This window comes from Sciurus carolinensis, chromosome X (genome assembly GCF_902686445.1).
Source record: "Sciurus carolinensis chromosome X, mSciCar1.2, whole genome shotgun sequence".
NCBI classification, from domain to species: Eukaryota; Metazoa; Chordata; class Mammalia; order Rodentia; family Sciuridae; genus Sciurus; species Sciurus carolinensis.
Genome location: NC_062232.1, coordinates 25940851 through 25956668, shown reverse-complemented (window position 1 = coordinate 25956668; position 15818 = coordinate 25940851). Strand labels below are relative to the sequence as shown.

Genomic DNA, 15818 nt, shown 5'->3' with positions numbered 1-15818 from the left:
TAAAATTTCAACTCCTTGAGGAATATTTCGAATGCAAGGAATCACTGCAAAATTGATATAATGTAGTTTGACACATTTTTCAATATAGCATACAATTGCTTTCAAATATAAAGATATATATAAAATAAATACATATATTTAGACATACAGGTAATTGCTGGGAGTTTAAGTGAGAAAAACCTTATTGAAATATTTGTGAGAAAATATGATACAAAATGCCAGGTAAGTAATGATTCCTACAAAAATAGGAGAATGTATTCAAAAATTTATTTTCATAATTGTGGACACCCATTAAAATCTGGTTTCACAATTGCTGCAGTATCTAGGGTGTTACAGCAAGTCATCACGTTATATATAGTATATATTTGAAGATTTCAAAATACATGAAATCTGATATGAAGAATTCTAAATAGTTTATGCATGAGATATAGATACCATCAAAACTCACCTTGCCAAGCATATATATAGCCAGTATCACTTGCAAAAAATCTGACAGATTCTGAAATTTTATTTTCAGAGTATAGTTAATTATTCTTTAATAATGTACTCTGCTACTTAGACAATTGCTTTTACTTCTAGAGATAGCAATGACTTAGATAATACCTCAGTAACCAAAAGACTTTTATTTCAACCATCTAAAACTGCTATTGCTTCATTACTGTTTTATTTTATTCCAATCATATATATGCAATTTCAGTAAATTATGAAGTTATAGAATATTTATGACAAAATGTTATTATTTTGAGATAAATTATGTTATAAGATTATGACTTCCAGACACTATTGAAAAATGGGGCAAGCTCATCCTCCACCATAGGTGACAAATGTTGCTTAGGCAAATTTGTGAGCAATACAAATTCTTGAGTGTTTGTACTGTTTTGCACAAATTTGTAATAATTCAGAAAATCATGATTGAGATGAGCCACTCTGTGTACTTCTTTTATTTTCCCTTTCAGTGTAAGATATAGATATTTCAAATCAGTATTTTCAATTAAATATTAATTTATAAAACAATTCCATATTTGCTTTTCAAAATATTCCTTTTTGTTTGAATTAGTAAAGATAACCTGGTGCAATAGTGATCCCATATTGAGATTCTAAAGAGATAATTATGCTTTACCATCAGGATGAAACAAAAAAACACAAAGCTTATTTGATACTTTACTTATTTATTCATTGCATCAACAAATGATATTAAACTTCCACTAGAGAGTATGCAAAGATGCAAGAATGTACAGATACTTGCCTAAGAAATATCCTGCTTATAAGCACAAAAATAAATACTTATTACAGTCCTAAAATATGTTTAATATTAATGCATCTTCATGGAGATATTCAAATACTGGTGAGGTAATACTAGCAGAAAGAATGAGCACCGACTTAAAAGATTGAATTCTATATCTAAACTTGTCAGCAACAGAGAAAAAGTGATTTTTCTAAATATCTGTTTGAACAATGTATGATAAGGGAGTTACACTGGATCAATAATTTTTAAAAGAAAAACTACCCTGACCTCCAAGTTATTCAAAATGAAATGTATAAAATGGAAAATAGTGAGTACAATTACTAGTTGGGGAGAGATTCTGAAGCTTTATTTTCTCTTTTCTGTGCCTAACTTCAGAAACTACAAGTTATGCCCACAGAATATGGTGTCAAATTTCTAATCTACTAGGAAGTCACTGTCAGTTCTAAATTTGACAGTTCAATACTCTTCTATTGATGCTGTAACAGATTTAAGATAGTTAAAGGCTTAGTGCCTATTGAATAAACAAATTCTGAACATGCCAAAAATTGTTAAGGATGGTTTCTCATCTCAAAATTGGGCTCCTTTATAGTAGGGTTTATGAAAGGTATGGTTAGGTATGACTATGACATTACTATGGTTGAATCTTTGACTTAATTTTGCAGAGAAGAATATCCTAGGGAAAACCTATGGTAATAAAACAAATTAAAAATAGTTTGGTACTGAATATGGGTAGATCATAAACTCAGTGAAAGAACAAATTTCATGATAATTTTTTAAAGGTCAACTATAATGGGTGATTGAGTCAAGTGAAAGATTTACCTGAAAATTCACTGGTAGCTGCTACTATTGTTACTTGGCGAAGAATGCAAAGTTGCGTATTCCTGGGTCTCCTATGAGGACTGTCCGTGGCAAGAAATTCTAAAACTCAGAAAGTAGTAAGCACTGGAATCCATGTTTCAGATTGACTTTTGTGTTCTCATGCCACTCTTTGTAGTGGCAATTTTAGTCCTCAGGAAGGAGCAGTATGGTGAGAAGAAAAATTTTCAACTTGAAGCCACAAAATTTGCTTTGAATACTAGCTGAGCGTATTTATAGTTGTATGCTCATGCATATTTCCCCTCTAACTCTCAGAGCCCCATTTCCATCTACAAAATTAGGTAGATGGTAACTGTCGTATTTTAATCTCAAGATTGTAATGTGGATCAAATGATGTTAAGGTATGTACAAACTCACACTGAGGAAATCTGTTAATTTTTATGCAGAGATGAACTGGTAACATATCATGAATATCAATAATGATTGCCATAATTAAATATTATTAGACTTTAATGGCCAAATTTAGAATTGAGACAAATATCAAAAGAAAAAAGAAATGGAAGAATAGCTGACTACTTCTTCTGACCTCTTTTAGAATGAGCTGGAGCTAAGATAACATGTCTTCTCTATTTGAATTGTAAGGACTATCCTTAAAGATAATCAAATGGAGTAAATTAAGAAGAACTAGGAAGTTCTGCCTGTCCCCATTATGATCCTTAAAATACATGAAATACTGCCTTTTCCTGTTTCATTTATATTAATTAAGTGTATTCAATGGCTTTGAAATACCTTAATCTTTCCTAATCTATTTGAAATCAGAGTAAGGAGATGATAGTTTTAATGAGAGGGTCAGAATTATAAAGAAAAATCTGGGACCATTTTAGAGCCCTAAGTAAAGTTGATGGCATCAATAAGAAGACATGCTTTGTCTCAACTCTGTTTTATGGCATCTGAGCATGATGGTATGGCTGGGGGCAAGGGATCCTGTTAGGGAAAAAAGCTCTCAAGAAACAAAAGCATAGAAAGGAGAATGGAAAGGCAATAAAAAAACTTTGTTTTGTTGCCTATGGCACCTCTACTCCTCTTTATCCTCCCAGAAACCAAGTTGAAGAAGGGGAGTCAGAAATTTGGGGGACATGATAGTTGAAGGGGATCTTAAAGAACTAAAGTAGCAAGAGTTTGGAAAAGGGATCAATCTGGATCAACCATGACCAACCATATACTATTTTTAGGTTACAATATTTGGTACTGTGGGGACTTTTGCTAGGGAAGATGTGACAGATTTAAAGGGGATTACTGTTTAATAGTGGAACAAGATGAATTCATGGATACTGAATTGGGAATGAGTAGAATAAGTTCAGTATGTTCCACGTTCCAGCAACACAGAGAAGGAAACAATTCTGGAAAATCCTATGAAAAAGTTCAAGTGTGTAGTTTGTTCAATGGAGAGTAAGTTCATATTACTTATGAAATAAAGGGCATGTGGCCTGAAGCTTAGATATGGATATCCAGTTGTATGACTGAAGAAGATGTTAGACACACAGTGAAGTGGTCATGAAAACATTAATAGTTTATGCTTGGTTCACTAGGCAATAAGGAGTTTTTGATGTTTTGGGTTTTTTCCCACCGACTGTTGAAAAATTAAGGGTGGTTTAAGAAAAATTTAACTGAATAAGACAGAAAGTAGGGAAACTAGTTAGGAGGCCATTACAATAGTCTAGATGAGACACAACAATAATGTCAGTATTGAAGTAGCAATGCAAGGAGAAAGGAAGTGTCAGTGTAGATCAATGAGTCTCAATCATTTGTATGTACTTGGAGGACTGTTAAAACATAGATTTCTGTGACCTACACATAGAGATTAGAACACAGTAAAACTTGGAAGGAGCCTGAGCATTTGCATTCCTAATAAATTTCCAAGTGATATTGATGCAAATGGTCCAGAAACCTCACTGAGAGCATGACTGATCTAGAGGCATTGAGGACTAGCTTAGAGTTCAGTTATTACCTATGAGGGCCAAGAAGATGATGAAATAAAAATTGGCTCAGGATTCAAGACTGATTGAGAAAGTCTACATACAAATTTCAATAATAAAATATGCATCAATACATATGTCATTTTTTAATACTTAGTTTCAAAAGAAATTTAACTCACCAGACTTCATCTAGCTATGCACTATGAATATAGGTAATCATGTTACTTTTTACAAGATATTATGAAATTTATACACATAATTTGCTTAGATTGTTCCCTTCTAAAGATTTAGGAATAGTTCATCTTTACAAGTAGCAGAAAATTTAAAATATTGGTCCTAAATTTCTTACTAACCAAAATAAAAGTGTACTTGATTTCTGTCTTTAATGCTTAACTAAGACTTATGTGCTATAGAGTATAGATACTATATGTTCTTCAATTTCCACATGAGCCTTGAAAATTTGTAACTAAAATACATATAGCAATTTCTATATATAGTATTGCAACTGTAAAGTGAAATTAGGACAATCTGAGATCACGTATTCATATTTTATTGCCGTAATAATTAGGAAGTGTCAGTTTTTTTTTAACCTCTGGTTAGTATCAGCAGATGTGAAAATAATCTTTATGGATCAGAGACTCATGGATATTTATAGAAGGCTGTGAGAGAACCAGTAAGTTTTCCATATGATGCAGAATATATCAAGAAAAAGAAACATGGTTGGATCTAATCTATCTTAAAATGTGATTTTATACATGAAAAATAATTGAACAATAATTTAGGCATATATTTTGGATTTCCTAAACACCAGTGTGAAAGAAATGATGCAACTCATAAATATAATCTGAAATGTCAAATTAATATTTATTAGATTGAAAAATTTAATTAAAAATCTAAATTTCTGTGATTGGTTTTATTAATACATATAAACATTTCCCCTTTTGCAATCTGTTTCTAATCATGTTCTAATGTGACACCTTTTCTGTCAGATTACAGCCCATATAACAGTTATTCTTGTTATATAAATACACCTTTTTAATAAATTTTTCTACAGAGAAATTTTAAAAAGCATAGATAAAAACTGTGGTATAAAATTAAATATTTAATAATAAATATGTAATACAGCTAATAGCCTCAGGTAACAGTGACAGATTAATACTTAAAGAATATAAATATCTGCTAATTTTATTTAACTTAAATAAGAAAGAAATGAACTTATCAACATAATTTCTATGCTAACATTATTCTCTCACATTTTTAGTTGGCTTTTCCCAATAACAAGGCTAATTCTATGAAACTTTGATAATATATCTATTTTATAATCATTTAAAATATTTTCAAAGTAGATAAGTAATTGAGTTTGGTTAGCAGTCATTTGATAAAACTAACTGGTTCTTATTAGCATGACATTTGAAATTTTTGAAGCTATTTGGCAATTCCTGATTGTGGTACTTTAAAAAGGAAAATTATTTTCCTTATCAGCGTCAGCAAATTCAAAGTATACATTCTTCAGATCAGAGACTTTCAGATATTTAGATATTTATAGAATGCTGTAAGAGAGGCAGTGTGTTGCCCAAGTTCTCACAGAGCGCCTGGGCAGAAAATATTAGCTCCCAATCCATTGCTTTGCCCACTCCAGTTAGCTGATTCCCAGCAGAGTTTAGTACATCTATTTATGTCAGCCAGTATTTTTTGTTGGACTAGGATGTGGTATTGTAAACACATTCAATTTTCCTTCAAACACAGGGATTTCAGTACGCTTCTATATTTTAAAATCAAATAATTGAACCTAAAGTATAAGGGTGTAAGGAGTGAAGGAGAAGGGAGAAACAAAGAAAAAGGAAGAAAACTAAGTCCAGAGGATGTCAAAACTACTAAATTGTCCAAAGTGTTATATTTTTGCTTTTAGTTTATCTGTCGCCACCCCCCATGTATTTTAGAGTGAAACTTTACCTCTTCAATTTCATTTGCAACTACCAAACTGATATAATCATGAAATAGAGATGTATTCCCACTTACTCTTTTTTTAAACCTTTATTTTATTTATATTTTTTATTTTTTATGTGGTGCTGAGGATAAACCCAGTGCCTCACATGTGCTAGGCAAGCACTCTACCAATGAGCTACAACCCCAACTCTGTCTTCCAGTTACTCTTAATAAGAGTAGCCAGTGGGCTTATTCTTGACCCACCAGTATATACTAACCAACCAATGTATGTTTTGTATACAATTTATACAATTTTGAGATGGATGTGTAACCATGAAATCATTCTCATCAATTCAAAATCAATATGTATGCATTGGTTAATGTCCCTAAGTTACCCTCACAAATTAGCCACATTTTCAAATTTTCATCATCAAAGCATTAAACCAGTAACTTACCTAATATCAAAAGAATACAACCAGTGAAATTTCACTATTTTGAGTTTTTTTGTTTAATTTGTAAGTTATTTTCTATATTTCCTTATTGTTTATTCTGAATTTAAAATAAGATAGTGAATAAGTCTACACATTATTTGATTGTCTTTGTTCTAACATAGATATAGTATCTTTCCAATACTTTTGTTTATCTTTGTAACTTTTATTTCTTCTACAGATAGAATTATTTGAAATAATGCTTCATATCATGTCGGTAGTTTGTCTTTTCTGTATTACAGGATGTTACTTGTCCTTGAAACTTTATTATTTGGTTGCTATGAATTATTCTTTTCCTATTTTCTTATACTAATATTGTAATGATAAATAAATTTTCAAAGCTGCAGAATGGAAAGAGGAGAGTGATTGATTTGAAACAATTTTAAACCAATCTGTAGCACTTGGATTATTTATTTTCAATTTAGATTTTAGTGTAATTCCAATATAGTGGTTATTAATCATGATTACTGAGATTTCATAGTCCAGAACAAATGTTTATTTTGCTGTCTGTGTGAACACAGTAATTATTTTGCTAGTGTATTTATGCATGATGAAGTAATATTTAACTAAAGGAAAACTTACATTTTAATATTGATAAAGTGTATCTGAGTAATTTTGAATGCTTTCAATTTATAATGAATCAGTTTGTAATTGATTTCGCTTTCCTTCAGTCTGTTATATGTCGTTAACTTGTTATATAAGTCATCTTTAATGCCAAAACTTCAAAAAAGCCTTAAATTTCATTAATCCTTAAATCTTCCAACAAAGCACAATGAATAGTTGTTAAGCAATTTGAAGCAACATTAAAATATCAAGGAAAACAAAGTGTTGTCTTTCTCAGTTTCTCTGTCTCTTTCTTTTGTGTCCATTTATCTGTTTATTAAACTTCTCTATGTTCTACTTCATATGTATTTTGTAAAACTGCACAGTCATGCTAAAGTTCTTAAAATAAAAAGGTAAGTAAAAATATAATTGTGTGAAAGCTATGTTTGGTGTGTACATTCTCCAACAATATTATAACTTCTGTTTGATTATTTTCTATATATTCTAAAACCTATCTTTTGTGCTCTGTCCAATTATGTGATATAATTGTGATTCTGTTTCTTCTGTGGTCATATATTTAATACCAATAGAAGTAATTTATCCAGTAATTAAGATGATTAATCATCACTTTCAACTACTTTAGATAATTTATCATAATTCTGAATTGAAAAGACAGGTATCATATACTACATATTTTAAAATATGGTGACACAAGAGTGAGCTTTTGATCTATAGATGCTTTCTGATGGTGCATTTTAAAATAAAGTTGCATAAGAATTCCAAATTATGAAACCAAATGATGACATATAAAACCATTAATTGGTTAGATAAATGTCTTCCATATTTGAATTTCATGACCTAATGGTGAACTAGTGATCTCTTAAGGAAAACAGATTTTTCCAACTCCTGTGTCCAAACAAAATATATTGGTCCAATCCTGCCAAGAATACACCAAAAATAATCGGAGTGTTACTTATGATTATTTGGTCATAAAATTAATCACTGGCAATCAACTTATAGGTTGTTCTAAAACTAATAACTATCACAATAAATAATTTTTCTATAAAAAATGGGATTATACTTGCTTTGGAAAATACAGAGTAGTGTAAGATATATTACCAACCTCAAAGATTGAAATCTGCTTAGAGAAACAAAGCATATATCCTTAACAATCAAATGACATTATATTCACATGTAAAAGATAGTACAGTACAATATAGGATTACACATAAATGGAACTCCTGACAGAAGGTCAAACACACTCCTGTAAATTTTCCTATACACAAATCCCTCTCAGAAAACAGTGCAAGTAAACAAGACTAACTTTACATGACTAAGCTAAATCCATAAACACTGATTAAATAAAATGTTCATATTTTGACTATATTTGATAAGATATTATTCCAGTAGCAATTTTCAAACAAATAATGAGATATTGGTTCTTATTCATGTTGTGATTTAAGTAGTATAAATCACTCAATAATGTAGTCACAAACACATTATAGCACTCAATAATGTAGTCACAAACAACATGTGACTATTATTCATTTGAAATATGGCTATTTCAAATTAAGATGTGCTAGAAATATAAAAGACATGAATTTTGAAGATTTGGTATGAAAAGATGAATGTAAAATATCACATTAATAATTTTATTGTTATAGGTTTGTCCAATCATATGTTGGATACATGGTGAAATAAAATGTATTATTAATTTTCCCTGTAATTTTAACTATGACAATTAGATAATTTAGAATTACATATGACTATTATTATATTTGTTTTAAGCTACAATAAACACTGATTTTAGAGGTGAGAACTTACTGTAAGGTGATAAAATTCAAGAAAATTATCCATGAGAAAAGGGTCATATTTTCAAAATTATCAAGACTGTTTATATATTTTTAGCAATGAGAAACTCACTACCTTAAAATTACTGCTTGAAAATACTCCAATCTCAATAAATTGTTCTCATATTTACCTAAAACTAAGGCTCTAAGTAATTTCTACCCATTTATTTTAGTTATACATTTTGAACTACTCAAAATAATTCAAACCCTAATCTGCATAATGACCTCTTTCCTGTCTTTGATCAAGAAATCTAGACCCCATGCATTCTTCTAATGAAGTTTAATTTTCCATTATCTTGCCTAAATAATTACTCATTTTTAATAGTACCACCTAACATCTTCCATATTTTGGCACTAGATGGCATCATGGTATTCCTAGCATTTGGCCATTTGTTAATATATTTCTTAACTAGTCAGGTCTTTTGAAATTTCTACATATAAATTGTTTAATTTAAATGAATCCTCAAAATGTTTACTCTGCTACCACATTATTAGTCATTATTTATTTTTCAGAAAATATTTTTTGAGTGCTATGTTGCAGGAATAAGTTTTGGTAGAATAAGAAAAATACCTCATTTTCATGGATATTCATGTAACTTATCTCACTAACTTTGTGGTTTTTGCATAAGTTTTGTTTCTTCTAATCTTGAAGAACTACTGGCCAGGAAAAAAACAAATGCAAAGCCCTTGGCATCTTCCTCAAGACCATTTTATATATTATTACAGATTAATAAATCAATAGTTCTGTTGTCTAGAATGATACAACATAAACTGGTGTTTAAATATTTTCATGTTCGTCTTTAGAATTTTATTATTTTGTCAAATCCCTCAGTAAAATAAAAACTCATCACATCAACAAGTATTTGTTTTTCATTCAAAAATCATGTTTGCAAAAGAAGAAGGTCTTGAACTGAGGCAATGTGTGGGTATTATTTCCAGAGAAAACATGAGCCAAGATTAGTGAAAATTTATTTATATAAGATGGATGCATAGGATTTTAAGGTAAAATAGTAGCCAATGTTTACTGATCATTTATTACATACCAGTTACTATTCTAACATAATTGATTCTCATAATAGCCTTTTGAGGTAGATATTCTTATCCTGGTGTTACAAATAAAGAAACTGAGGCTCAAAGAAAATAACTTGTGAGGCCCCTCACCTCAAAAACAGTAGAGCTCATTTCCAATCTATGCATTCTCACTCAATAGCTTGTGTTCTTCACCGTAAGATCAAAGGCATTTTAAGGTAATTGAGGAGGAATAACAGATCACTAAATGTGTGTAAGAGAAAACTATATTGGGAACACTAAAATAAGGTCTGTGGGAAGGGAAGCCTTCACTATCATCCTGGAGTTTGAACTTTATTCTCTTTGTACTCAGATGCATACGGTTCTGGAACAACAGAGTAGCATAATGTAAATATTTTGATGACATAATGACCTAATCACTGTGCATAGGCTGGAACTGGTTTGGCAGGAAGGAGATTGTACTCCAGTCTGAAAATGGTTGCCTATCCTGTGTGAGGGCTCAGAAAGATGATGGGCCTGGGAATACAAAGCAAGTGGATCATAGCAAATTAATTAACACTTACCTGATACTTATTAGAAAAAGATTCAAGAATGAATGACATGACTTGTGCTTTAAATATGGATAACTAAGAAAAAATAGTCTATTAACAAAAGTAGGAAAATTGGTATTGTCAGAAGTTTGGGGGAAGATAAGGAGCTCAGTTCTAGGTATGTTGAACTTCAGGTGAGAAATTAGCTACCCAATGGAGAAGCTAGACTGGAATTCAGAAGTAAGGTCACAGCTTCTTGGCTTTATAACAATTTGAGAGATACAAATCTTAAAGTTAACATCATGGAAGAAAATAAAGTTTATTATGGGAGAAGCATTGGGAAAAGGATACAGAGGTCCAAATTTGGGGCCTCTGAAAATACTATGAGAGTATGGAGAGAAGATAAGCTAGAGAGGAAGCAGGCAGACCAAACAGGTAAATCTGACTGCAAATATAGCCATGTTCTTTTGATATCTAAGTATTAAATAAAAATTATTTTAAATATTGTTTATCATTGTATACTCACAAAATCATATAGAAAAAATGTAGTTGCCCTTATTAAAAATCAGCAAATGTGATCAACAGTTTAATAACATAAAACACTATCAAACTGGTATTGTGTAGTTATAATTATAAAGAATGATAATCAAAACAAGGGTGGTCATCATTTTACTTTTATAATCCTTTGAACAGTATATGATGATTGAACTAGAGAAGTATGCTAAGAATATCTTGAAACATCCTTGAAGTATATTTTTTAAAATTTTATTGATGAATTACATATAATAGTGGCATTCATTATGCCATATTCATACATACACATAATTTAACCAATTTCATTCCCTACTATCTTCCCTTTCCCTCTTCTCCTCCCTCCCCTTGAACCACTCACTCTAGTCTATTGATCTCCCTTCTAGTATCATTGTTAATAATGTTTTTATTAGTTCATTAGGGTTACATGTAATAGTGTGTTTTGTTGTGACATTCCTACATGCATAGAATAGAATTTGCCTGGTTTCAGTCCCAGTACTTCTCCTTTCCTTCATTACTCACTCCTCCTTTATTTACAGGCTTACCTTCCATTTATTTGTTTTTTTAATTGGTGCTTTCTAGCCACACATGAAGTTGCAATTCATTATGACATATTAATGCATGTAGCAGTTTAGTCAGTATCATTCCACAATCCCTCCCTTCTCTTGTCCCTCCTCACTTCTGCCAATCCCCTACCTCTCCTTCCCTCTCCTATATTTTCATGGGATCCTGTAATAGTTCAAGTAATTATTACATTCCCAATGACAATGATCATAGGGACTGAAAAATGAGTATTATATCAAGTCACATTTTAAAAGATCCCATAGATCCTTTCTGGGTTGTATAGAAGTGCCTAGATGATACATGTTTATTCAGGATGCATGTGAGAATCATGTGCCCATGAATACCATTTGGTTATTCACTTATTCATTAGTAACAGTCTACCATTAGATATTTGGCATGTCCTTTAATACTCACCCTTATTGTTCTCTAGCTGTTTGCATCTAATAAAAATAGAGAAAACCTATGGCTGAGAATGTGACTGGGAAAGAAACTGTGGGGATCAAAGTTGGTGAATGTAGTCATCCTGGGCATAAGACACTGGGAGTTATTTCTGAATTAGTTCCATCAAGTAAAATAGCTCTGAAGAAAATAAGATTTCTATATTTCATCTCTGGGTTTTGAAAAGATATCCAGCATAATGTATTTTCTAGTGTTATAATGGGAAGAAATTAAGTACAGAATAAAGATTGAGAGAGTAAAAGTGTATTTTATTAACAGAACATTAATGATTAAATATTCCCTACCGTTTGAATATTTGATTTTCAATGTCTTCCCATTCATCACTCCTTTTCATGTGTTTCATGAAGTAAATCAAGGGATACTCAAGTTTTTTGAAACTGGTCAATCTAAGTTTCAAAATTAAACTGTGATATTTGTAAAGGTTGGAAAATATAGACCCTTTATGTTAAATGTTCTGAGTTCATTCATGTGAATTTATTTGTGACACCTAAGAAAACATTCCTGAAGGCAAGCTAATGGCATTGTTTGTCTTAGAAGAGCATGCTTGTCAAATTTGCCATGCTAAAAATGACATTTGAAATATATGAGCCGATTGCCATGTAGTTTTTCTAAGGATAGGGTGACAATTATACATTGCTATCTGAGGTTACTGTTATTTGATGAAGGAAGTAAATTCGATAAGACATATTTGCTCAAATGGTATTTGTATCAGAATATTTAAGATAAGATTAAATTTGACTTTAGAATATAAAAAATTAGTACAGTAAAATTTATGTAGATTGCCTTTTTTGATACCACAGAATGATGAATTGCACTATCTTGCATGTATGTTCAGCTCTGGTGATGTTAAATGTTTGTCCTTATTTGCATCTGCAGGTACTTTCCCAGTTGTATTTCAAATCCTTCATAAAATATAATATGGAAACATAATGCATGTCATTAGTTTAGCCACAGGAGGTTGAATAAATGTATTTCTTTTGGTATGTGTTTCTAATAAAAAGTAATTTTGATTTAAATTAGCACTATCTTTTTTTTTAGGCCTCCATTCCTTTGAAGGAATTGGAGCAGTTTAACTCAGATATACAAAAATTGCTTGAACCACTGGAGGCTGAAATTCAGCAGGGGGTGAATCTGAAAGAGGAAGACTTCAATAAAGATATGGTAAATTGGTTGTGATAAAAGTGTGAATGAACTAGGAGTGAAAATGAAAAAAATATTTAGAAATAAATTATATACTTCAGGTCTCCAACTGAATTCTCAGAATATACATCACACATTGTGTGATTCTAATGATTTTTAGAAAAGTGAAGTATTCTTGTTGACCTTTTATATCAAATGCCAAATTACTATGGTTTGGTCATATAGGAGCTCTTACATACTCTAAAATATAGTTAAATTTATTTTGATCTGTGTTGTTTTTTAATTCAGGGCAAATATGTAATACAAATAAAGAGTCAATCAGAAAATAAACTAGAAATTTAATAAGAAATTCAGCTGTCGTAGATAGCTGATGTTTTGTGTTAGTCATGTATTTAGTCATAGAAGGGGCGATTTCACACAATGCACATTTTTAATTTACTAAAGTTTCCCACAAAGTGGTTTTAACAAAAAAATTGGTCAAATAGTTTAGTCTACAATTAAAATATGCCATGCTGCTTATTTCATAGGAGTAAAGAAATATGACCATGCGGGCTGTTTATAAACTAAGAACATTCTCCTTCAATCCAAATTAATTTCAAGATGCCTTTGATGTTTCTCTCTGGCTTAATTACTTCTGCATCACATCTCTATTCACTGACTTTTATTCTTCCCTTCACCCTCCTTTCCACAGTTTGTTTTTACTCCTCTTCCACTGCCATCACCTCTGTGGCATTTTTAACCTTTACATGCATCTTTCAGGAGATGTATCAATGCTAGAATTTTCTCAAACAATGCTTGCAAGTGACCTCAGAAGGCAATATATCAATTTTAGAAAATAGCCATGTGAAGTAATAGGAAAAATATTTTCACCCACCACTGTTAGTTCCCACTGGTATCAATTCTGATTTTCTGGAGCCACCCCAGTCCCCATGTATGGGCTTTGGTGGCTTTGCCAACTCATTTCGTGGAAAGAAAGACAAGAAGAGGTTTTCCAAGATGTTGAGTTCCTACTACCTCTACTTCATGTCAAAGAAGAAAGCAGAGGGCACCAAGGTGAAAAAGTGCTGCTTGCTTCTTGGGTTGACCACAAACACTGCCCTAAAGCCCTTACCTCGTTAAGGGGAAATAAGTGAAATATATTTTGTTTGAGTTTTGTCCTTAGACTTAGAAAATGCTGCGGATTTTTGAAAGGCATAATGAAATAAGGTCTTTTATAGACTATGAATACATGTCTATATTATGTTATACATTTTAGTAGACTAATAATAAATCTTAGAAAAATATCATTTCTTCTGAGCAAAATGAGTAAGTCCTCAGTCGTGTATTGATTTAAATATATTACATCTAATACAATAATAATAATACATAAATACCTAAACATATGATTTGGTCATTCTTTATCTTTAGCATTGCATACTTTCAGTAGCATTGCATGGTAAACCTCCTTAATTTAAATTGAAAAATAGGAAATTAGAGATGAAAAACCAAATGGTCCCAGATGTACCTATATTAGTCCAGCATGTATTCAAATAATTTCATTTCTAAGTATATAAACTTAAAATATTGTTTTTGGAGTGTGAAAACAGATTACACATTGAAAACTTTTGAAGCTCTTTTTTAAATTCATATTTTAATATTTATTTAAAATTAACACATACTATGACATTTTATAAATTATTTGCAATATTTGACAGCAATTTGCAACATCATTTTTCACAAATTCCCCATGTCCTAAATTTGGACACTAAGGTTTCAAATATAAAACAGATTATTAGATCAAAATTACTATACATTTAAATGTAAATATTTTCCTTTAGTAGCCCATTAGTATTTAAATTTTTTTGCCATTTCCCATACACATGTACACATCCATTTACCTATATGAATGAGTTAACATTATAATTGACAATGTTAGTTTACTTCTACAAACTTTAATTTCTAGAACTTTACTAAAAAAGTAAAAAATATACTTTCAAAGTAGTTCACTTATTCTGATGAGAAAGTACCTTACTCCTTCCTCTTCCTACATATGCCCTTAAAATTGTGTTCTATAGAACTAGATGAGAGAATCTTACTTCTTTTAAAATCTAAAGCATAAAATAAAAAAGAAAAGCTATAACCATTGTATCTTATGAGAACATTCCCTGGAAGTTTTAAAATTGGATTTTTTGTGTGTGTTTAAATAACATGTTTTATTATCTCTGTTAACAATGTACAGCTTTTATTAAAAAAAACCAAAATGAAGACTGTACTTGTTGTTTTTAATCAGAGTGAAGACAATGAGGGTACTGTAAAAGAATTGTTGCAAAGAGGAGACAACTTACAACAAAGAATCACAGATGAGAGAAAGCGAGAGGAAATAAAGATAAAACAGCAGCTGTTACAGACAAAACATAATGCTCTCAAGGTATTAGAGCTAAAATTATAATATACCTTGCCTGTGGTTTTTTTCATATGTAGGGTAAAATATATTGTGCATAAATAAAATCTGATTAAGAAACTTAGTCACAAAATTCACTTTTTTCTGTTCATATGTGTGCTTTATTTAGCATTTTTGTGTGTTTTCTAATTTTTAAAGCTGTGTTGCTTAAAAGATGTTTTCAGATTTTTCTGAATAATACTGAAAGATCAAAATGTATCATTCATAGTACTTATACATTTAATTTTCTAATATAGTTTATAAGCTATATTTGTATTTGTGTTGAAAAACCTTCCTTAAC

General features: G+C 30.7%; 1 protein-coding gene across 4 annotated transcripts in view; it reads left to right on the top strand.

Moving 5' to 3' along the window:
- The window catches only part of Dmd (dystrophin), a 2099091-nt gene that overhangs the window by 848310 nt on the left and 1234963 nt on the right, over positions 1 to 15818 (top strand). For all 4 annotated transcript variants that reach the window (XM_047536255.1, XM_047536256.1, XM_047536254.1 and 1 more), the window contains exons 38-39: positions 12997 to 13119; positions 15368 to 15505. In XM_047536255.1, coding sequence (XP_047392211.1) covers positions 12997 to 13119; positions 15368 to 15505 — 261 coding nt within the window. The remainder of the gene's footprint in view (positions 1 to 12996; positions 13120 to 15367; positions 15506 to 15818) is intronic.